The sequence below is a fragment of the Diplotaxodon limnothrissa genome, linkage group LG8 (assembly GCF_057381915.1).
Source record: "Diplotaxodon limnothrissa isolate DT_005_m linkage group LG8, D_limnothrissa_male_GT1.1, whole genome shotgun sequence".
Classification (NCBI taxonomy): Eukaryota; Metazoa; Chordata; class Actinopteri; order Cichliformes; family Cichlidae; genus Diplotaxodon; species Diplotaxodon limnothrissa.
In genome coordinates this window covers 14,482,896-14,507,378 of record NC_140603.1, presented here as the reverse complement: position 1 = coordinate 14,507,378, position 24,483 = coordinate 14,482,896, and the positions used below count along the sequence as shown (strand labels likewise).

Below are 24,483 nucleotides of genomic sequence, written 5' to 3'. Positions count from 1 at the left end.
CAAAAAAAGCAAATTCTCTGAACATTCTGGGTTGAGGTTTAGTGATCATTGTTGTTTTGTGTTCCTTGTAGTCAAAATGAGTGCAAGTGGAGACGGACCACAAAATAACCAAAACGGTAAGCACATGTACTCAGTCTTGAAATTGATGAAAAACAGATTTTCAGCAGATAGTTATGGATGTTAATTAAAAGATTTAATGATCTTGCAGGCCAACAGGTTAACCCACAAATGTTGGCAAATGGAGATCAGGAACCTGCTAATGGCTTCCTGAACGATCTGTATCTCGCTCTCCATGAATATTGTTGCTATCTAGATGAGCTAATAGCTTCAGTACTGGCACAATATGACAATTACCTTTACGGGGACGAAGACGATGACGATGACGACGATGACGACGATGACGACGACGACGACGACAACGACAACGACGATGACGACGACGACGATGACGACAACGACAACGACGATGACGACAACGATGACGCCGATGACGGCGACGGCAACGATGACGATGACGATGACGATGTTGGTGGCATTGAAAATGAGGAGGCATTTGAAGGCCGCATGGATGTTCGCCAGTACATCCCAGAAGAGGACCCTCAGCCAGGTGTTTCCAGGAAGAGGTCTAGAGAGAGGGATGAAGAAGATTTAGGAGCAAACAAAAGAATGAGATGGAGCGATGATGACTCTGAAGTATTTGAAGATGCGCACGAAGAGCTTGAACACGAAACTGGAGGCTCGAGGAAGCGTTCCCGAGAGGATTTTGAGCAAGAAGAGGAATACTTGCCTGTGTGCAAACTTCAGAGGTGTTCAATTGAGTCGACCAGCAGCAATGAAGACTAAGACTACTTCGACGGGTTTTTTCAGTATCCTTTCAGTAATCTGATGGCCTACTCAGGTGATCCTGAATCCTCTATGCTGCAATAAGCTGGGCATACACTGTGCTGCGATTTTTCAGTCGCGTTATTCGGCTCCTGATCAAACTGTAGGATTGACTCGCAAGGGTGAGAAGTTTGATCAAGGCCAAACTCGGGACGATCCCCAAAACGATCGCACGACTGAAAAATCGGCTCAAAATGGGCCAAAAATCGCACAGTGTATGCCCAGCATTAGGCTGCCGGGGGATTCCCATGATGCACTGGGTGTTTCTTCTTCACCCACTATGTTTAATAGACCTCTCTGCACTGAATGGTACTTGTTATTAACCTCTGTCTCTGTTCCATGTCTTTATACTATTTTCCTTGCCCCTCCCCAACCGGTCGCAGCAGATGGCCGCCCCTCCCTGAGCCTGGTTCTGCTGGAGGTTTCTTCCTGTTAAAAGGGAGTTTTTCCTTCCCACTGTCGCCAAAGTGCTTGCTCATAGGGGGTCATATGATTGTTGGGGTTTTCTTTGTAAGTATATCTTACAATATAAAGCGCCTTCAGGTGACTGTTGCTGTCATTTGGCGCTCTTTAAATAAAATTGAATTGAAAATTAAATAGATGTCACTGTGATGATTTCTTCCCTGCATAGAAAGCTTAGACCCAAATGCAGATTCAATGCACATGGTTAAACTATTTATGAGACTTTAGAGAGGGAATGGAGAACGTGGCTCGAGCTAGGAGTGTCAGCAGACAGCAGGAACCAGAGGAAAAGCTATCGAGAGACTGAACACCTGGCTCCTGATGGGAACAATCCAACGGGAATTCTGCAACAGAGGGAGAAGAAGTTGCTGGACGGGTAAGGGAGTTTGAGGGTAGGATGAGTATGTTGGCAGAGGAGACCTAAACACAGGGAAAACAAGGTTAAACACAGGGAAGGAGCACGCCAGAACTGGAGCAGAGGGGAAGCCTAGTTACCACTGGAGATGGCAGAACAAACTGGCGAGGAGTAGCAGGCAGCGCTGGTTTAAGAAGCCCTCCTGCTGATTGTTTGCAGATGAGGCCCAGGTGAGATGCTGGAAACTCCACCTCTGAAGTGTGGACACAGTATCCCCATTCCAAGTGGAAAAGCCCCTCAGACACTTCCATGGTGCATGACAAGAAGGATGAGAAAGCATTCATGGTCCATCCATCCCTCCGTCAGCGTAATGCCTAAAAGTTTATTCAGATGTAAATGTATTACATTTTTAAATAAAGATCATCAGTGTTTTTAATGACGCTGCAGTTCATTCATGTGTCTCTATTGGACAGTGTTGTAGAAGTTACAGAAGACAGGAATCAGTTCCAGCTTGGCCTGACATTTGATCACTAGTGATGTGTGATACCACTGATTTCCTTTCCGATCCCATACCAAGTAAAATTCAGGGTGGTATCGACGATACTGCTCCGATACTTTGTACAAAAACTTTACTCTTTTATTGTATCTCAAATTATAGCGTCATAATCATTACAGGACATCAGATTACTTGTTCTTATCACTTAATAATGCAGAATTCATCATATAGAAATCAAAAACCTGAAGTTGTGCACTATGTGAACACCTTGCCTGCCTGCAGCACTAAAGGACTCCCTGAGAGACGTCTGTCTCACCCTAGCAGCACCCGTCCTTCTCCTCCTCTTCAGTTTGCCTCAACATAAGCTCGTCATATTCTGTGATATGATTTACTTTGAGGTGTTTGACAAGGTTAGTGGTGTTGCCACAACACCTCACTTTCTTGCCACATGTATCGCAAACCACGTCTGGGCTGTTTGTGGATGTAAAATACGTGCGCACATGACTCCAGTTACGCTCAGCCATTGTTGTGAGTGCGCACGCCACAGGCTGCCACACATTTATACAGCCGTATTTCACACATGACTATAAAAGGCGGAAGAGGGAGTAGTTCTTTCCAATGTAGACAATCTGAATGATAGTTTCTTTCCACTGTGTTCCTGTTAATGAAAAACTACAATTTACCCCAAAATGATTCAAATATCGATATTTTAATGTGGAAACCTTCTGTTTCCACATCTGGACTTTCTGTTGCTGCCCACGCGGGTGAAACTTTCTTTGAAGTGGCTCATTGAAGTTGTGTGGGAATTGATTATCAATTACAATGAGAGAATCCAATCAATTTGTTTATCAGGGGAAAGGTGTGATTTCTTAGGACACTGGAGCCTAACATTAACTGGTTTAAAATTAGCTTATTTCCATAAGAAGAAAAACATACTGAGAAAGAGATCACCAAAATATACATGTACAAATGTGAAATAGTCATATGTAGTGTGAAAGAGCTATTTGACATCTTTAAATTCAAAGTAATGTATAAATCCACTTACATAAAACATGAAAAGGCGGCGCAGCGATGCCCATCTCAGCCAGTGTATGATGGTGGGGCAAGATGGCAGCTTCCACAACATGACGCCAGCTCCTATGTATTTTTAGTAGATAAATGATACGTTTATGTATCAATTTGTTGGAAGATGTAATTACACCTTAATTATGTAATTAGAAGCAAAAATGATTTTTTTTTAATCAAATCACCTCAAAAAATTACTGTACTTACTTTCTAAATCATTCTTTACCTCTGAAAGGGGTGGCTGTGGCTCAGGAGGTGGAGCAGGTCATCTACTAATCAGATGGTTTTTGGATCGATCCCTGGCTGCTCCAGACTGCATGCTAACTGTCCTTGGGCAAGACATTAACCCCAAGTCACTCTCTGATGCATTCATCAGAGTATGAATGTGTGTGAATGTTAGGTAGAAAGCACAGAAAAAGGGCTTCTATGAACAGGTGTGAATGAGGCAACCTGTATAGAGCGCTTTGAATGTTCAGGTAGAGTAGAAAAGCACTGTAAAAATTTCTCTGTGTTGATTTCTTTTGGACCTCAAATATTACTCACCTTGTTGCAGGTTTCTTTATTAATGCTGAAAACCCAGAATGGAAACTGACCTTACTGCTTCCTTCCTTTCCAAACTATTGCGGCTCCTCCAACCAACGGCCGCGGCAGGCTAAACATGAGGACACAGATGACGTGCAACAGTAAATGGTAAATGGCCTGTATTTGTATAGCGCTTTTCTAGTCCCTAAGGACCCCAAAGCGCTTTACACAACCTGTCATCCACCCATTCACACACACATTCACACACTGGTGATGGCAAGCTACAATGTAGCTGTTATGTATGAACCAAGAATTATTGTGTGCTATGCAAGCCATTGCCAGTAGGGGGCACCACGCCCAGTTATGTGTGTATGTTACTTCTGTGTGATCCCAATAAAGAAGAAGTCAACTTGTAAACAAACTGTTGTATGTGCAGTCTGACTCGGCATAATCCTTAATAGTGTATTGACACTACAGTGGAAATATAACATAAATTGGCGACGAGTTGTGACGTCTGGAAGACTTGGCTGTCTACTGAGCATGAACTGACTGCGTGGCCGAGTTCGGACGGAAAACGGACGATCGCGTGGTGAATTAGCATCGGAGCTAGCTGCTAGCTGCTTTTCGCCGACGAGTCAAAAACGACAGTGTTGGCTGTGGACAGCGGATACATCATGGCTGGAATGATTGGACAGATGGACCCTTTTGATGATGCTGGTGAGCAATGGGCGACGTATATTGAACGTTTTGAGCATTACACCCTTGCTAATGACATTCAGCCTGAGAAACGGGTCCCGGTGCTGCTGAGTGTGATGGGTCCCAAGACGTACAGTCTGCTGCGTAATCTAGTGGCGCCAAGCAAGCCTGGGACAATGCAGTATGACAATATTGTGGGTGTTTTGCAAGCTCATTTTGCTCCCAAACCGCTGGTAATAGCTGAAAGGTTCCGGTTCCACAAGAGGAATCAGGGGGAAGAAGAAACGGTCGCACAGTATGTGGCGGTGCTGAAAAGACTGTCAGAACATTGCGAGTTTGGTGCGTATCTGGAAGATGCTCTACGAGACAGATTTGTGTGTGGATTAAAGTGTGAAACTGTGCAGAAGCGTCTTTTGACTGAGAAGGATCTCACGTTTCGCAAAGCAGTTGATTATGCTGTGTCGGCAGAGACAGCAACACGTGAAGTGCAGCAGTTGAGTGGTTCCCTTAAAGTGAATGCAGTGCTGTCACAAAGAGGTGAAAAATGCCGCCGCTGCGGGAAAATGAATCATACTGATGATGACTGCTGGTACAAAGACCGTGACTGTCACCAGTGTGGAAGGAAGGGCCACACGAAACGCATGTGCAAAGGTAGAGCCAGAAGCAGCCAAGATTGGAACAGGAAAGAGAAAGAGGGGAAACGTGAGCTGAAAGGCAATGCAGTTAAAAACAGAGCAAAGGACAAAAAGAGGAGAATTCATCATGTTGCCGCTGAGGAGAGTGAAAGTGAAGGAACCAGACCCAACACTGATAGTGAGTTGGAGCTGTATTCTTTGTCACGAAAAGAGAAATATTCACGTATCTCCCTAATGCCTGTAGTTAACGGGAAGAAAATGGAGATGGAGCTGGATACAGGGGCTGCTGTGTCTTTGATTCCATGGGAACAATATAAAAGTATGCTGAGTCAGTTGCCGCTGCAACCCACTGACATCATGCTGAAAACGTACACTGGGGAGCCGCTGGCACCAGAAGGGGTCATCAAGGTGCAAGTTGAACTGAATAAGCAGCGTGCAACTCTACCCTTGTACGTGGTAAAGGTGGATGCTCCACCACTGTTTGGTAGGGAGTGGCTGAGAGTGATTAAGCTGAACTGGAAAGACTTAAAGATGGTCCATGCCAGAGAGCAAAGCGGAAATGACAATCTGGAGGCTGTGCTAAAGAAACACTCTGCCGTTTTCTCTAAGGAGCTGGGCACAATGAAAGGAATTAAAGCCAGATTGACTCTTAGGCCTGATAGTGTCCCCAAATTCTGTCCACCACGTAACGTGCCTTATGCTCCCCGCCCTCGGGTGGAGGCAGAACTGAAACACCTGACTGAGCTTGGGGTGATCACACCAGTGGAGCATAGTGATTGGGCTACGCCCGTGGTCCCTGTCAACAAGAAGGATGGCTCAGTGAGACTCTGTGGTGATTTCAAGGTCACTCTTAATTCGCAGCTCTGTGTGGATAAGTACCCACTTCCACGCATTGAGGACCTGTTTGCTTCTCTAGCAGGAGGTCAGCATTTCAGTAAGCTAGACTTAGCAAATGCCTACTTACAGATGGAGGTAGAAGAGGAGTCTAAGAAGCTGCTGACTATTTCGACACAAAAAGGGCTGTTCCGTTTCAATCGCTTGCCTTTTGGAGTGGCGTCTTCACCTGCATTGTTTCAGAAGGCTATGGATCAAGTGCTTCTCGGCCTACCATACACCCATTGTTATCTGGATGACATCCTCGTCAGTGGTCCAGATAAAGAGACACACCTGAGATCCCTTAAGGCAGTTTTGGGCAGGCTGGAGGACTATGGCCTGCGTCTCAAACAGGAGAAGTGCCTGTTTTTCCAAGAATCGGTGGAATACCTGGGCCACATAATTGATGCGGCAGGGTTACACAAATCACCAGAAAAGGTGCGTGCCGTTATGGAAGCTCCAGCACCAGCTGATGTCAGCCAGTTACGTTCTTTTCTGGGAATGCTCAACTATTATGGACGTTTCATACCTGATTTAGCTACAGTCCTGAAGCCGCTGAATGAGCTACTCAGTAAAGAGAAGAAATGGCAGTGGACATCAGCCTGCGAGTCAGCTTTCCAGAATGCTAAAGAACGTCTGGCCTCACCAAAAATACTCACCCACTACAATCCTGAACTGCCTCTCCATTTGGCATGTGACGCTTCACCATATGGCGTTGGAGCCGTGCTCTCACATGTCATGCCTGATGGCCAAGAACGGCCAATTGCTTATGCTTCACGAACCCTCAGCAAAGCAGAACGAAACTATGCTCAGATCGAGAGGGAGGCGTTGGCAATTGTTTTTGGAGTGCGCAAGTTTCACCAGTATCTCCATGGTAACAAGTTCACCTTGCTCACTGATCATCGCCCACTGACCTCAATTCTGAGTCCAGTAAAAGGTACACCATCAATGGCACTTGCGCGAATGCAGCGTTGGGCGCTCCTTCTGTCAGCACATAATTACACCTTACAGTATCGGAAGGGGGCACATCACGCCAATGCTGACGGTCTGTCACGTTTACCTCTGCCCCTTGCACAGAAAGAGAAACAGGGAGCAGTTGAGGTATTCTACGCATCTCAGCTGGACACATTACCAGTCAGTGTCGCCGAGATCAGACGTGACACTTTGTCTGATGTCACTTTGTCTCGTGTGCTGGAAATGGTAATAACTGGACGTTTTCCAGCAACAAAGGACACAGATCAAGAGCTGTCACCCTATCTGATGCGCAGACATGAACTCACAATACAGCAGGGATGCCTCATGTGGGGCTTGAGGGTGGTTGTGCCACCTAAGCTGCGCTCTCATGTACTGAAAGAGCTCCACACTGCACATCCAGGGATGGTGAGGATGAAGAGCTTAGCTCGCAGCTATGTTTGGTGGCCTGGCATTGATTCTCAAATTGAGCTTCAAGCTAAAGCCTGCCACTCTTGTCAGCGTGTGCAAAAAGAGCCTGGGTTAGCGCCTTTACACCCTTGGCTGTGGCCTTCCTGTCCATGGGAACGGATCCATGTGGATTTTGCGGGTCCATTTGAAAGTCACATGTACCTGGTGGTGGTAGATGCACATTCCAAGTGGCCTGAAGTGCATATTATGGATAGCACCACAGCTGGTAAAACCATACAAGTGCTACGGGGTCTCTTTAGTCGCCATGGCATTCCCCACGTCCTGGTGAGTGATAACGGACCGCAGTTCTGTTCTGAGGAATTCAGGGTGTTCCTGAAAGCTAATGGAGTCAAACACATCCGCTCTGCGCCGTACCATCCTGCCATCATAGAGAGGATGATGTGGATCTATTATTCAGGAAAACAAATGAAGACTTAACTATTTGTCAGCTGATGTAATATTTGACAAATGATACATAAATTAGAAAATGTTCTTAATCATATCTTAGAGTGACAGAAGCTCTTTTTAACACGATTATTTCTCAGATTATTTTGTTCATTTAGGAAAATAGAGAAGACGTAAGTTTTGTTCTCAAACAAACTATTAGAATTTCTGAGAAACTGAGCCTACGTGCACATGTACACGGCTAATTTTGAAAGCGCAGCTTTGTCTCTGCATTTGGGCCTTTCGTCCACACCTAAACAGCAGATTGAGTCACTGAAAGGTGAGATTTTTAAAAAGCACGTTTTTGTGTTCAGGTGTGGACGAGGAAAACGGACATTTACTCAGGCAATGTCAAAAGTGTGCGCCGCTGTTGAAGTCACACTGTGGCCACGTTATTGTTTATGTGAGATCAATTTCTACAATGGCAGATGTAGACAACATACTGTGTCTGTTAATCTTAGTATCTGCAGTTTTTACACGCTTACATCAGACGTGGATTCTACATTCAACACAGACGCTCTCCCAACCCAAATCCTGACGTCGGTTTGGAAGAAATGTAATTTAAAAAAATGACATTTATGTATGCTGTATGCATTTAGTCCATTCCAAAGTTGTGAGTCTGTCTTTAGTTATTAACATTTGAAACGATGAAGGCACGTGAAAGTAACACAAAATTAGCTGCTTTTCCAGAAAAAGACAAAAACTTCTCAGAAGTACGTAAGGTTTTATGAGGTTTTCCCACCCAGGCTTCTAGACTTCTGATTGGCCAACATTTCTACACGGTTAAGATTTGGCGTGTTCTTGACAGCGTTTCACTTTGTTTTTAGTGTTTAGATGTGGAAGGAGATATTTTTTCAAAACTGCACATGTGGACTGGATTTTTTTTTTTTTAAACGAAAAAGGAAAATTGTCCGTTTTCAAACATAGCCGTGTACGTTTGGACGCAGCCTAAAGTCATCACAAAAAAAGCAAATTCTCTGAACATTCTGGGTTGAGGTTTAGTGATCATTGTTGTTTTGTGTTCCTTGTAGTCAAAATGAGTGCAAGTGGAGACGGACCACAAAATAACCAAAACGGTAAGCACATGTACTCAGTCTTGAAATTGATGAAAAACAGATTTTCAGCAGATAGTTATGGATGTTAATTAAAAGATTTAATGATCTTGCAGGCCAACAGGTTAACCCACAAATGTTGGCAAATGGAGATCAGGAACCTGCTAATGGCTTCCTGAACGATCTGTATCTCGCTCTCAGTGATTATTGTTGCTATCTACATGAGCTAATAGCTTCAGTACTGGCACAATATGACAATTACCTTTACGGGGACGACGACGACGACGATGACGGCGGCGACGGCAACGATGACGATGACGACGACGACGATGTTCAAAATATTCATGTGAGGGACAATAATGCCAATGGTGACAACGATGAACAGCACGGGGATGCTGTGGTTGTGATCATTTTCAATGTTGGTGGCATTGAAAATGAGGAGGCATTTGAAGGCCGCATGGATGTTCGCCAGTACATCCCAGAAGAGGACCCTCAGCCAGGTGTTTCCAGGAAGAGGTCTAGAGAGAGGGATGAAGAAGATTTAGGAGCAAACAAAAGAATGAGATGGAGCGATGATGACTCTGAAGTCTTTGAAGATGCGCACGAAGAGCTTGAACATGAAACTGGAGGCTCGAGGAAGCGTTCCCGAGAGGATTTTGAGCAAGAAGAGGAATACTTGCCTGTGTGCAAACTTCAGAGGTGTTCAATTGAGTCGACCAGCAGCAATGAAGACTAAGACTACTTCGACGGGTTTTTTCAGTATCCTTTCAGTAATCTGATGGCCTACTCAGGTGATCCTGAATCCTCTATGCTGCAATAAGCTGGGCATACACTGTGCTGCGATTTTTCAGTCGCGTTATTCGGCTCCTGATCAAACTGTAGGATTGACTCGCAGGGGTGAGAAGTTTGATCAAGGCCAAACTCGGGACGATCCCCAAAACGATCGCACGACTGAAAAATCGGCTCAAAATGGGCCAAAAATCGCACAGTGTATGCCCAGCATTAGGCTGCCGGGGGATTCCCATGATGCACTGGGTGTTTCTTCTTCACCCTCTATGTTTAATAGACCTCTCTGCACTGAATGGTACTTGTTATTAACCTCTGTCTCTGTTCCATGTCTTTATACTATTTTCCTTGCCCCTCCCCAACCGGTCGCAGCAGATGGCCGCCCCTCCCTGAGCCTGGTTCTGCTGGAGGTTTCTTCCTGTTAAAAGGGAGTTTTTCCTTCCCACTGTCGCCAAAGTGCTTGCTCATAGGGGGTCATATGATTGTTGGGGTTTTCTTTGTAAGTATATCTTACAATATAAAGCGCCTTCAGGTGACTGTTGCTGTCATTTGGCGCTCTTTAAATAAAATTGAATTGAAAATTAAATAGATGTCACTGTGATGATTTCTTCCCTGCATAGAAAGCTTAGACCCAAATGCAGATTCAATGCACATGGTTAAACTATTTATGAGACTTTAGAGAGGGAATGGAGAACGTGGCTCGAGCTAGGAGTGTCAGCAGACAGCAGGAACCAGAGGAAAAGCTATCGAGAGACTGAACACCTGGCTCCTGATGGGAACAATCCAACGGGAATTCTGCAACAGAGGGAGAAGAAGTTGCTGGACGGGTAAGGGAGTTTGAGGGTAGGATGAGTACGTTGGCAGAGGAGACCTAAACACAGGGAAAACAAGGTTAAACACAGGGAAGGAGCACGCCAGAACTGGAGCAGAGGGGAAGCCTAGTTACCACTGGAGATGGCAGAACAAACTGGCGAGGAGTAGCAGGCAGCGCTGGTTTAAGAAGCCCTCCTGCTGATTGTTTGCAGATGAGGCCCAGGTGAGATGCTGGAAACTCCACCTCTGAAGTGTGGACACAGTATCCCCATTCCAAGTGGAAAAGCCCCTCAGACACTTCCATGGTGCATGACAAGAAGGATGAGAAAGCATTCATGGTCCATCCATCCCTCCGTCAGCGTAATGCCTAAAAGTTTATTCAGATGTAAATGTATTACATTTTTAAATAAAGATCATCAGTGTTTTTAATGACGCTGCATTTCATTCATGTGTCTCTATTGGACAGTGTTGTAGAAGTTACAGAAGACAGGAATCAGTTCCAGCTTGGCCTGACATTTGATCACTAGTGATGTGTGATACCACTGATTTCCTTTCCGATCCCATACCAAGTAAAATTCAGGGTGGTATCGACGATACTGCTCCGATACTTTGTACAAAAACTTTACTCTTTTATTGTATCTCAAATTATAGCGTCATAATCATTACAGGACATCAGATTACTTGTTCTTATCACTTAATAATGCAGAATTCATCATATAGAAATCAAAAACCTGAAGTTGTGCACTATGTGAACACCTTGCCTGCCTGCAGCACTAAAGGACTCCCTGAGAGACGTCTGTCTCACCCTAGCAGCACCCGTCCTTCTCCTCCTCTTCAGTTTGCCTCAACATAAGCTCGTCATATTCTGTGATATGATTTACTTTGAGGTGTTTGACAAGGTTAGTGGTGTTGCCACAACACCTCACTTTCTTGCCACATGTATCGCAAACCACGTCTGGGCTGTTTGTGGATGTAAAACATGACTCCAGTTACGCTCAGCCATTGTTGTGAGTGCGCACGCCACAGGCTGCCACACATTTATACAGCCGTATTTCACACATGACTATAAAAGGCGGAAGAGGGAGTAGTTCTTTCCAATGTAGACAATCTGAATGATAGTTTCTTTCCACTGTGTTCCTGTTAATGAAAAACTACAATTTACCCCAAAATGATTCAAATATCGATATTTTAATGTGGAAACCTTCTGTTTCCACATCTGGACTTTCTGTTGCTGCCCACGCGGGTGAAACTTTCTTTGAAGTGGCTCATTGAAGTTGTAATTGATAATCAATTCCCACACAATGAGAGAATCCAATCAATTTGTTTATCAGGGGAAAGGTGTGATTTCTTAGGACACTGGAGCCTAACATTAACTGGTTTAAAATTAGCTTATTTCCATAAGAAGAAAAACATACTGAGAAAGAGATCACCAAAATATACATGTACAAATGTGAAATAGTCATATGTAGTGTGAAAGAGCTATTTGACATCTTTAAATTCAAAGTAATGTATAAATCCACTTACATAAAACATGAAAAGGCGGCGCAGCGATGCCCATCTCAGCCAGTGTATGATGGTGGGGCAAGATGGCAGCTTCCACAACATGACGCCAGCTCCTATGTATTTTTAGTAGATAAATGATACGTTTATGTATCAATTTGTTGGAAGATGTAATTACACCTTAATTATGTAATTAGAAGCAAAAATGATTTTTTTTTTAATCAAATCACCTCAAAAAATTACTGTACTTACTTTCTAAATCATTCTTTACCTCTGAAAGGGGTGGCTGTGGCTCAGGAGGTGGAGCAGGTCATCTACTAATCAGATGGTTTTTGGGTCGATCCCTGGCTGCTCCAGACTGCATGCTAACTGTCCTTGGGCAAGACATTAACCCCAAGTCACTCTCTGATGCATTCATCAGAGTATGAATGTGTGTGAATGTTAGGTAGAAAGCACAGAAAAAGGGCTTCTATGAACAGGTGTGAATGAGGCAACCTGTATAGAGCGCTTTGAATGTTCAGGTAGAGTAGAAAAGCACTGTAAAAATTTCTCTGTGTTGATTTCTTTTGGACCTCAAACATTACTCACCTTGTTGCAGGTTTCTTTATTAATGCTGAAAACCCAGAATGGAAACTGACCTTACTGCTTCCTTCCTTTCCAAACTATTGCGGCTCCTCCAACCAACGGCCGCGGCAGGCTAAACATGAGGACACAGATGACGTGCAACAGTAAATGGTAAATGGCCTGTATTTGTATAGCGCTTTTCTAGTCCCTAAGGACCCCAAAGCGCTTTACACAACCTGTCATCCACCCATTCACACACACATTCACACACTGGTGATGGCAAGCTACAATGTAGCCACAGCCACCCTGGGGCGCACTGACAGAGGCGAGGCTGCCGGACACTGGCACCACCGGGCCCTCTGACCACCACCAGGCGGCAACGGGTGAAGTGTCTTGCCCAAGGACACAACGACCGAGACTGTCCAAGCCGGGGCTCGAACCGGCAACCTTCCGATTACAAGGCGAACTCCCAACTCTTGAGCCACGATCGCCCCATGAGATACACCTCTGTACTATTTGCTACTTTTATTCCACATACAACTGTCCACTGTACAAATCGGCACACGGCCTCAAACCATTAAACAAATGCACAGACTGCACAAATAACTGCACCATTTACTATGCCAAATTTCAACATTGGCCTATTGCATAACTTAGTGCAGAAGTATACATAAACCAAAAGATGCATCAAAATGATTCAAGCTGCGCTCAAGCTGCAGTCAACAGAAGGTTTCGCCTCATGCTCACCCTACCTTTCTGCTCATTAACATCAGGTGCCGTGAACAGGTGAGTGCAACCACATTTATCACACCCATTAAATCCTTTTATCTCATTGTGTTTGAATAATTGTAATTCCTTCTACTGGGATCTCAGCCAGAAGTCCATCTTTCACCTCCAGCTCATTTAAATCTCAGCTGCCAGACTTATAACAAATTCAAAGAAATAAATCATCATTCTCCTCCTCACAACCTTTTGGGTATACGATACATGGGTACAAGCCTTGTTACAGATTTGGTCACTTTTTATGAACCAAGTCACTGCCTGCATTCTGCACATCAGACACTCTTAGCTGTCCGTGCAGCCTGGCTCAATGCAAAAAGAAAACAAACCGTTTCGTGTTTTAACTCTTTGAACTTTTCTTTTGTGTTTTTAACTAAGATTTTATTGTGTTCTTTAACACACTTTGTAACTGTTTTGAAAGTGCTAGGCAAATTAACTGTTAACTATTACTGTTATTATTGTTATTGACAGTCTGGAGCTTTGGCAGTATGGAAGGTGGATGCAAGAGGGAGACTTCATGGAAACCACCTTTTTCTTTCCCATCACCATATTCCTGAATGTTTCCAAATGCATAGGTTAAAAAAAACAAAACTCGTTGCTTTTTTAAAAATTCTGCAACACTCAGAAATCCTAGCAGCTGGCACCACCAATGGACGCATAGCAATGTGGAGGATGGTGGTGCAGTCGGGTAGCAGTAGACACTAAGCCCCAGTGGAAACTGCAGACACCAACAGAAATTGGAGGAAATGTCACTCAGCTACAGGTAATGTCTTGACCAGCATTAGTACATTACTTTCGTTTGGTTTAATTACACTTTTATTTTAACTGGAGATTGACAGTAACAACACTGTTTTTCTTTGAGCCAAAATTTCATTGAAGGAAATTTCAATGCAGCTTTGATGCTGGATGGAGACAGCAACGCATTTTAAAACCCTGACTTGGACTGTGGGAATCAAGTCTTTACAATACGCACACACACACACACACACACACACACACACACACACACACACACACACACCAGCCTGACCAATAAGAGCCAAGAGTTGCAGTGATAGGCAGGCTGAACCAGCAAATAGCCAGAAACAACTGGTCAGTGCAGCACCGCCTCAGGTACCACATACAGATTTTAACTGGCTTCTGACTTTGTGTGGTGTGGAGTATGCTAGATTTTATATAAATATGGATGAGATTAGCTGGGGATGAACAAAATCTCCTTCAGCAACTATTAAATAGCCAGAAGGGGCCAGACAGTCAATATATTAATTCAGCGTTCCTACAGAACAGACCGTAAAGCATTCCCAAAAAGTCAAAACAATTATTTTAGCAGCTGATTTCTGTACTTAAAAAAACCCCAAACAAACATTTATTATAGCTCTATTATGTAGGTAATGTAGGAGACGTGGACACAAATACACAGAGGGTTAACGAGGGAAGTGGGAGCACACGGGGAACACAGGCGACACTGATAATCATAACGAGACACGGCAGGAGTAACACAACACTGACGGGAGACTATCAAAGTAAAACAGGAAGCACACAGAGACGCAGACCAGATTGGAAGAGAACACAGACATAGCGGGCTGGGAAAACATGGAATAAAACACAAGGAGGAGAAACGAGGCATGGGGGCTGGCAGATACACAGAGGGGGCACACAGGGGGTAAAGTCACGAGGGGAAATCAAATAAGCAACATCTTAACAGAACAACCGAGGGACCCTAAAGCTGACATCAAACAACAACAATACAAGACACACAAAAAACCAGGTAGAAGTCCCAGGACCATGACATGCAGGTGGTTACATATGGTTAAAATGATTCAAATGCACTAAGTATGCATGTTTTTCATATCAATATAGTCCATAACTTGATTACTGTCTGTAGCCCACATGATTAAACACTTTAGTTACATAAAACATGTGAGGTTAGATTTTATCTACTGTATAGCCTGTATAGTAAATTGATATGTAGCCCAATAAGTATAAAATCCAGAAAGCTACACAACATGGGGCGGTTCATTTACAAACACAGTTCTAACTTGAGTTTCACACAGTTTTTATTAGAAAACAATCAAATTGTTAAATGCTTCAAGTACACAAAATGTCAGAAATCTGCACCGTCATGAACAGAAATTTAAACCTAATTTTTCGTGATTTGTTGATTAACCCTCCGAGGTCTAAATCCCACGTTGTGCACATCAACATCACAGATTTGTACAAATAAAATTTATAACAAAGACATGTTAAATATTAAGCACTGGAAACAGCTTGTTGTTTTGTTGCCATAGCGTTTTGTTTTGTCTCCATTTAAAAGATATCAAAATCTGAGCAAACAACTTGATGTCAAAAGAATCTCTGCACATTCCGCAGTCTTTGCTGCTAAAGTGACATCACAGCATTTAAACATGTTTGAATGAAAACATCAGCATATGAACACAAAACTGAAGAGACACTGCAACCGAATGAAAGCAGACCACTATTTAGTGACATTTGGACGTTTCCCTGAGGATTAACTGCTGTGTAATCTACCAAGAACTAAAGTAAGCTCAAATTTCAGTTTATAAACTCAAGATCATTTACTTAAATATATAAAGCCTGATTTCCCTGCTTGCCAGGACAGTATTTATGTACTTTACATTGTGCAAGACTAGACTATATTTTCCATCATAGAGAGGATGATGTGGATCTATTATTCAGGAAAACAAATGAAGACTTAACTATTTGTCAGCTGATGTAATATTTGACAAATGATACATAAATTAGAAAATGTTCTTAATCATATCTTAGAGTGACAGAAGCTCTTTTTAACACGATTATTTCTCAGATTATTTTGTTCATTTAGGAAAATAGAGAAGACGTAAGTTTTGTTCTCAAACAAACTATTAGAATTTCTGAGAAACTGAGCCTACGTGCACATGTACACGGCTATTTTTGAAAGCGCAGCTTTGTCTCTGCATTTGGGCCTTTCGTCCACACCTAAACAGCAGATTGAGTCACTGAAAGGTGAGATTTTTAAAAAGCACGTTTTTGTGTTCAGGTGTGGACGAGGAAAACGGACATTTACTCAGGCAATGTCAAAAGTGTGCGCCGCTGTTGAAGTCACGCTGTGGCCACGTTATTGTTTACGTGAGATCAATTTCTACAATGGCAGATGTAGACAACATACTGTGTCTGTTAATCTTAGTATCTGCAGTTTTTACACGCTTACATCAGACGTGGATTCTACATTCAACACAGACGCTCTCCCAACCCAAATCCTGACGTCGGTTTGGAAGAAATGTAATTTAAAAAAATGACATTTATGTATGCTGTATGCATTTAGTCCATTCCAAAGTTGTGAGTCTGTCTTTAGTTATTAACATTTGAAACGATGAAGGCACGTGAAAGTAACACAAAATTAGCTGCTTTTCCAGAAAAAGACAAAAACTTCTCAGAAGTACGTAAGGTTTTATGAGGTTTTCCCACCCAGGCTTCTAGACTTCTGATTGGCCAACATTTCTACACGGTTAAGATTTGGCGTGTTCTTGACAGCGTTTCACTTTGTTTTTAGTGTTTAGATGTGGAAGGAGATATTTTTTCAAAACTGCACATGTGGACTGGATTATTATTTTTTAAACGAAAAAGGAAAATTGTCCGTTTTCAAACATAGCCGTGTACGTTTGGACGCAGCCTAAAGTCATCACAAAAAAAGCAAATTCTCTGAACATTCTGGGTTGAGGTTTAGTGATCATTGTTGTTTTGTGTTCCTTGTAGTCAAAATGAGTGCAAGTGGAGACGGACCACAAAATAACCAAAACGGTAAGCACATGTACTCAGTCTTGAAATTGATGAAAAACAGATTTTCAGCAGATAGTTATGGATGTTAATTAAAAGATTTAATGATCTTGCAGGCCAACAGGTTAACCCACGAATGTTGGCAAATGGAGATCAGGAACCTGCTAATGGCTTCCTGAACAGACTGTATCGCGCTCTCCATGAATATTGTTGCTATCTAGATGAGCTAATAGCTTCAGTACTGGCACAATATGACAATTACCTTTACGGGGACGAAGACGATGACGATGACGATGACGACGATGACGACGACGACGATGACGACGATGACGACGACGACGACGACAACGACGATGACGACGACGACGACAACGACAACGACGATGACGACAACGATGACGACAATGACGGCGGCGACGGCGACGGCAACGATGACGATGACGATGACGACGACGACGATGTTCAAAATATTCATGTGAGGGACAATAATGCCAATGGTGACAACGATGAACAGCACGGGGATGCTGTGGTTGTGATCATTTTCAATGTTGGTGGCATTGAAAATGAGGAGGCATTTGAAGGCCGCATGGATGTTCGCCAGTACATCCCAGAAGAGGACCCTCAGCCAGGTGTTTCCAGGAAGAGGTCTAGAGAGAGGGATGAAGAAGATTTAGGAGCAAACAAAAGAATGAGATGGAGCGATGATGACTCTGAAGTATTTGAAGATGCGCACGAAGAGCTTGAACACGAAACTGGAGGCTCGAGGAAGCGTTCCCGAGAGGATTTTGAGCAAGAAGAGGAATACTTGCCTGTGTGCAAACTTCAGAGGTGTTCAATTGAGTCGACCAGCAGCAATGAAGACTAAGACTACTTCGACGGGTTTTTTCAGTATCCTTTCAGTAATCTGATGGCCTACTCAGGTGATCCTGAATCCTCTATGCTGCAATAAGCTGGGCATACACTGTGCTGCGATTTTTCAGTCGCGTTATTCGGCTCCTGATCAAACTGTAGGATTGACTCGCAGGGGTGAGAAGTTTGATCAAGGCCAAACTCGGGACGATCCCCAAAACGATCGCACGACTGAAAAATCGGCTCAAAATGGGCCAAAAATCGCACAGTGTATGCCCAGCATTAGGCTGCCGGGGGATTCCCATGATGCACTGGGTGTTTCTTCTTCACCCACTATGTTTAATAGACCTCTCTGCACTGAATGGTACTTGTTATTAACCTCTGTCTCTGTTCCATGTCTTTATACTATTTTCCTTGCCCCTCCCCAACCGGTCGCAGCAGATGGCCGCCCCTCCCTGAGCCTGGTTCTGCTGGAGGTTTCTTCCTGTTAAAAGGGAGTTTTTCCTTCCCACTGTCGCCAAAGTGCTTGCTCATAGGGGGTCATATGATTGTTGGGGTTTTCTTTGTAAGTATATCTTACAATATAAAGCGCCTTCAGGTGACTGTTGCTGTCATTTGGCGCTCTTTAAATAAAATTGAATTGAAAATTAAATAGATGTCACTGTGATGATTTCTTCCCTGCATAGAAAGCTTAGACCCAAATGCAGATTCAATGCACATGGTTAAACTATTTATGAGACTTTAGAGAGGGAATGGAGAACGTGGCTCGAGCTAGGAGTGTCAGCAGACAGCAGGAACCAGAGGAAAAGCTATCGAGAGACTGAACACCTGGCTCCTGATGGGAACAATCCAACGGGAATTCTGCAACAGAGGGAGAAGAAGTTGCTGGACGGGTAAGGGAGTTTGAGGGTAGGATGAGTACGTTGGCAGAGGAGACCTAAACACAGGGAAAACAAGGTTAAACACAGGGAAGGAGCACGCCAGAACTGGAGCAGAGGGGAAGCCTAGTTACCACTGGAGATGGCAGAACAAACTGGCGAGGAGTAGCAGGCAGCGCTGGTTTAAGAAGCCCTCCTGCTGATTGTTTGCAGATGAGGCCCAGGTGAGATGCTGGAAACTCCACCTCTGAAGTGTGGACACAGTATCCCCATTCCAAGTGGAAAAGCCCCTCAGACACTTCCATGGTGCATGACAAGAAGGATGAGAAAGCATTCATGGTCCATCCATCCGTCCGTCAGCGTAATGCCTAAAAGTTTATTCAGATGTAAATGTATTACATTTTTAAATAAAGATCATCAGTGTTTTTAATGACGCTGCATTTCATTCATGTGTCTCTATTGGACAGTGTTGTAGAAGTTACAGAAGACAGGAATCAGTTCCAGCTTGGCCTGACATTTGATCACTAGTGATGTGTGATACCACTGATTTCCTTTCCGATCCCATACCAAGTAAAATTCAGGGTGGTATCGACGATACTGCTCCGATACTTTGTACAAAAACTTTACTCTTTTATTGTATCTCAAATTATAGCGTCATAATCATTACAGGACATCAGATTACTTGTTCTTATCACTTAATAATGCAGAATTCATCATATAGAAATCAAAAACCTGAAGTTGTGCACTATGTGAACACCTTGCCTGCCTGCAGCACTAAAGGACTCCCTGAGAGACGTCTGTCTCACCCTAGCAGCACCCGTCCTTCTCCTCCTCTTCAGTTTGCCTCAACATAAGCTCGTCATATTCTGTGATATGATTTACTTTGAGGTGTTTGACAAGGTTAGTGGTGTTGCCACAACACCTCACTTTCTTGCCACATGTATCGCAAACCACGTCTGGGCTGTTTGTGGATGTAAAATACGTGCGCACATGACTCCAGTTACGCTCAGCCATTGTTGTGAGTGCGCACGCCACAGGCTGCCACACATTTATACAGCCGTATTTCACACATGACTATAAAAGGCGGAAGAGGGAGTAGTTCTTTCCAATGTAGACAATCTGAATGTGTCAGGGTCCTGGGTCTCCTGACCCAGCGTTTCAGTTCTTTGTAATTTTTGTATTATTGTACTTGTGTGAGTTTCTATGGTTTCTAGTTTCGATCCCTTGCCCTTCATGTTTCTCTATGTCCCCTCTGTTCTGTGTAAGTCTGTGTCTGCATGTTTGAGTTCCCCTCTGTGTCTCTCGGTTCTTAGAGTCCTCTGCCTTATGGTTTATGTCTGTGTTTCTTAGTTGCAGTCTCCACTGTGTCAAGTTCGCGTCTCTGTGTGATCCTTCCTGTTTTACTTTGAAGGTCCGTGACTTATGTGAATGTGTCCTGCTTTGCTTGTCTCGTCAGTTCTAATTTCCCCCAGCTGTGCTCTCCTTCTGTGTCTCATTCTCCTCGTTACTTCCCAGTGTATTTAGACCCTGTGTTTCTCTGTGTCAGTGTTGCGTCGTACCCTCAACTAGCTGTGTGTGTTTTGCCTCTGTGTTGCCAGTGTTTTGTTTCCAGTTCAGTGTTTTGTGCTTCAGTGTTTTAGTCCACCAGCGTTTTTGTTTGTCTTTTGGTGAGTTTAGTTAGTAAGAGGTTTTCCAGCATTAAAGCTGCGCTTTAAGTTGAATTTCTGTGTCTGAGTCCTGCATTTTGGATCCACCACTCCTGCTTGCCCGCCTGCCACACAGCCAACCATGACAGAATGATAGTTTCTTTCCACTGTGTTCCTGTTAATGAAAAACTACAATTTACCCCAAAATGATTCAAATATCGATATTTTAATGTGGAAACCTTCTGTTTCCACATCTGGACTTTCTGTTGCTGCCCACGCGGGTGAAACTTTCTTTGAAGTGGCTCATTGAAGTTGTAATTGATAATCAATTCCCACACAATGAGAGAATCCAATCAATTTGTTTATCAGGGGAAAGGTGTGATTTCTTAGGACACTGGAGCCTAACATTAACTGGTTTAAAATTAGCTTATTTCCATAAGAAGAAAAACATACTGAGAAAGAGATCACCAAAATATACATGTACAAATGTGAAATAGTCATATGTAGTGTGAAAGAGCTATTTGACATCTTTAAATTCAAAGTAATGTATAAATCCACTTACATAAAACATGAAAAGGCGGCGCAGCGATGCCCATCTCAGCCAGTGTATGATGGTGGGGCAAGATGGCAGCTTCCACAACATGACGCCAGCTCCTATGTATTTTTAGTAGATAAATGATACGTTTATGTATCAATTTGTTGGAAGATGTAATTACACCTTAATTATGTAATTAGAAGCAAAAATGATTTTTTTTTAATCAAATCACCTCAAAAAATTACTGTACTTACTTTCTAAATCATTCTTTACCTCTGAAAGGGGTGGCTGTGGCTCAGGAGGTGGAGCAGGTCATCTACTAATCAGATGGTTTTTGGGTCGATCCCTGGCTGCTCCAGACTGCATGCTAACTGTCCTTGGGCAAGACATTAACCCCAAGTCACTCTCTGATGCATTCATCAGAGTATGAATGTGTGTGAATGTTAGGTAGAAAGCACAGAAAAAGGGCTTCTATGAACAGGTGTGAATGAGGCAACCTGTATAGAGCGCTTTGAATGTTCAGGTAGAGTAGAAAAGCACTGTAAAAATTTCTCTGTGTTGATTTCTTTTGGACCTCAAACATTACTCACCTTGTTGCAGGTTTCTTTATTAATGCTGAAAACCCAGAATGGAAACTGACCTTACTGCTTCCTTCCTTTCCAAACTATTGCGGCTCCTCCAACCAACGGCCGCGGCAGGCTAAACATGAGGACACAGATGACGTGCAACAGTAAATGGTAAATGGCCTGTATTTGTATAGCGCTTTTCTAGTCCCTAAGGACCCCAAAGCGCTTTACACAACCTGTCATCCACCCATTCACACACACATTCACACACTGGTGATGGCAAGCTACAATGTAGCCACAGCCACCCTGGGGCGCACTGACAGAGGCGAGGCTGCCGGACACTGGCACCACCGGGCCCTCTGACCACCACCAGGCGGCAACGGGTGAAGTGTCTTGCCCAAGGACACAACGACCGAGACTGTCCAAGCCGGGGCTCGAACCGGCAACCTTCCGATTACAAGGCGAACTCCCAACTCTTGAGCCACGATCGCCCCATGAGATACACCTCTGTACTATTTGCTACTTTTATTCCACATACAACTGTCCACTGTACAAATCGGCACACGGCCTCAAACCATTAAACAAATGCACAGACTGCACAAATAACTGCACCATTTACTATGCCAAATTTCAACATTGGCCTATTGCATAACTTAGTGCAGAAGTATACATAAACCAAAAGATGCATCAAAATGATTCAAGCTGCGCTCAAGCTGCAGTCAACAGAAGGTTTCGCCTCATGCTCACCCTACCTTTCTGCTCATTAACATCAGGTGCCGTGAACAGGTGAGTGCAACCACATTTATCACACCCATTAAATCCTTTTATCTCATTGTGTTTGAATAATTGTAATTCCTTCTACTGGGATCTCAGCCAGAAGTCCATCTTTCACCTCCAGCTCATTTAAATCTCAGCTGCCAGACTTATAACAAATTCAAAGAAATAAATCATCATTCTCCTCCTCACAACCTTTTGGGTATACGATACATGGGTACAAGCCTTGTTACAGATTTGGTCACTTTTTATGAACCAAGTCACTGCCTGCATTCTGCACATCAGACACTCTTAGCTGTCCGTGCAGCCTGGCTCAATGCAAAAAGAAAACAAACCGTTTCGTGTTTTAACTCTTTGAACTTTTCTTTTGTGTTTTTAACTAAGATTTTATTGTGTTCTTTAACACACTTTGTAACTGTTTTGAAAGTGCTAGGCAAATTAACTGTTAACTATTACTGTTATTATTGTTATTGACAGTCTGGAGCTTTGGCAGTATGGAAGGTGGATGCAAGAGGGAGACTTCATGGAAACCACCTTTTTCTTTCCCATCACCATATTCCTGAATGTTTCCAAATGCATAGGTTAAAAAAAACAAAACTCGTTGCTTTTTTAAAAATTCTGCAACACTCAGAAATCCTAGCAGCTGGCACCACCAATGGACGCATAGCAATGTGGAGGATGGTGGTGCAGTCGGGTAGCAGTAGACACTAAGCCCCAGTGGAAACTGCAGACACCAACAGAAATTGGAGGAAATGTCACTCAGCTACAGGTAATGTCTTGACCAGCATTAGTACATTACTTTCGTTTGGTTTAATTACACTTTTATTTTAACTGGAGATTGACAGTAACAACACTGTTTTTCTTTGAGCCAAAATTTCATTGAAGGAAATTTCAATGCAGCTTTGATGCTGGATGGAGACAGCAACGCATTTTAAAACCCTGACTTGGACTGTGGGAATCAAGTCTTTACAATACGCACACACACACACACACACACACACACACACACACACACACACACACACACACACACACACACACACACCAGCCTGACCAATAAGAGCCAAGAGTTGCAGTGATAGGCAGGCTGAACCAGAAAATAGCCAGAAACAACTGGTCAGTGCAGCACCGCCTCAGGTACCACATACAGATTTTAACTGGCTTCTGACTTTGTGTGGTGTGGAGTATGCTAGATTTTATATAAATATGGATGAGATTAGCTGGGGATGAACAAAATCTCCTTCAGCAACTATTAAATAGCCAGAAGGGGCCAGACAGTCAATATATTAATTCAGCGTTCCTACAGAACAGACCGTAAAGCATTCCCAAAAAGTCAAAACAATTATTTTAGCAGCTGATTTCTGTACTTAAAAAAACCCCAAACAAACATTTATTATAGCTCTATTATGTAGGTAATGTAGGAGACGTGGACACAAATACACAGAGGGTTAACGAGGGAAGTGGGAGCACACGGGGAACACAGGCGACACTGATAATCATAACGAGACACGGCAGGAGTAACACAACACTGACGGGAGACTATCAAAGTAAAACAGGAAGCACACAGAGACGCAGACCAGATTGGAAGAGAACACAGACATAGCGGGCTGGGAAAACATGGAATAAAACACAAGGAGGAGAAACGAGGCATGGGGGCTGGCAGATACACAGAGGGGGCACACAGGGGGTAAAGTCACGAGGGGAAATCAAATAAGCAACATCTTAACAGAACAACCGAGGGACCCTAAAGCTGACATCAAACAACAACAATACAAGACACACAAAAAACCAGGTAGAAGTCCCAGGACCATGACATGCAGGTGGTTACATATGGTTAAAATGATTCAAATGCACTAAGTATGCATGTTTTTCATATCAATATAGTCCATAACTTGATTACTGTCTGTAGCCCACATGATTAAACACTTTAGTTACATAAAACATGTGAGGTTAGATTTTATCTACTGTATAGCCTGTATAGTAAATTAATATGTAGCCCAATAAGTATAAAATCCAGAAAGCTACACAACATGGGACGGTTCATTTACAAACACAGTTCTAACTTGAGTTTCACACAGTTTTTATTAGAAAACAATCAAATTGTTAAATGCTTC

The 24,483-nt window shown here is 43.3% G+C and overlaps 3 protein-coding genes across 3 annotated transcripts; all 3 read left to right on the top strand.

The window, feature by feature from the left end:
- Nucleotides 1–76: 76 nt before the first annotated feature.
- On the top strand, nt 77–843 carry LOC146626522 (uncharacterized). The gene is made up of 2 exons (XM_085360648.1): nt 77–116; nt 209–843. Exons 1-2 carry the CDS (start codon nt 77–79, stop codon nt 841–843), a joined length of 675 nt encoding a protein of 224 aa, XP_085216774.1.
- Nucleotides 844–8,888: 8,045 nt separating this feature from the next.
- Nucleotides 8,889–9,640, top strand: LOC146626521 (uncharacterized). Its single transcript, XM_085360647.1, has 2 exons — nt 8,889–8,928; nt 9,021–9,640. The coding sequence occupies exons 1-2, from the start codon at nt 8,889–8,891 to the stop codon at nt 9,638–9,640; spliced, it is 660 nt and encodes a 219-aa protein (XP_085216773.1).
- Nucleotides 9,641–17,105: 7,465 nt separating this feature from the next.
- LOC146626520 (uncharacterized) lies at nt 17,106–17,986 on the top strand. The gene is made up of 2 exons (XM_085360646.1): nt 17,106–17,145; nt 17,238–17,986. The coding sequence occupies exons 1-2, from the start codon at nt 17,106–17,108 to the stop codon at nt 17,984–17,986; spliced, it is 789 nt and encodes a 262-aa protein (XP_085216772.1).
- Nucleotides 17,987–24,483: the final 6,497 nt, after the last annotated feature.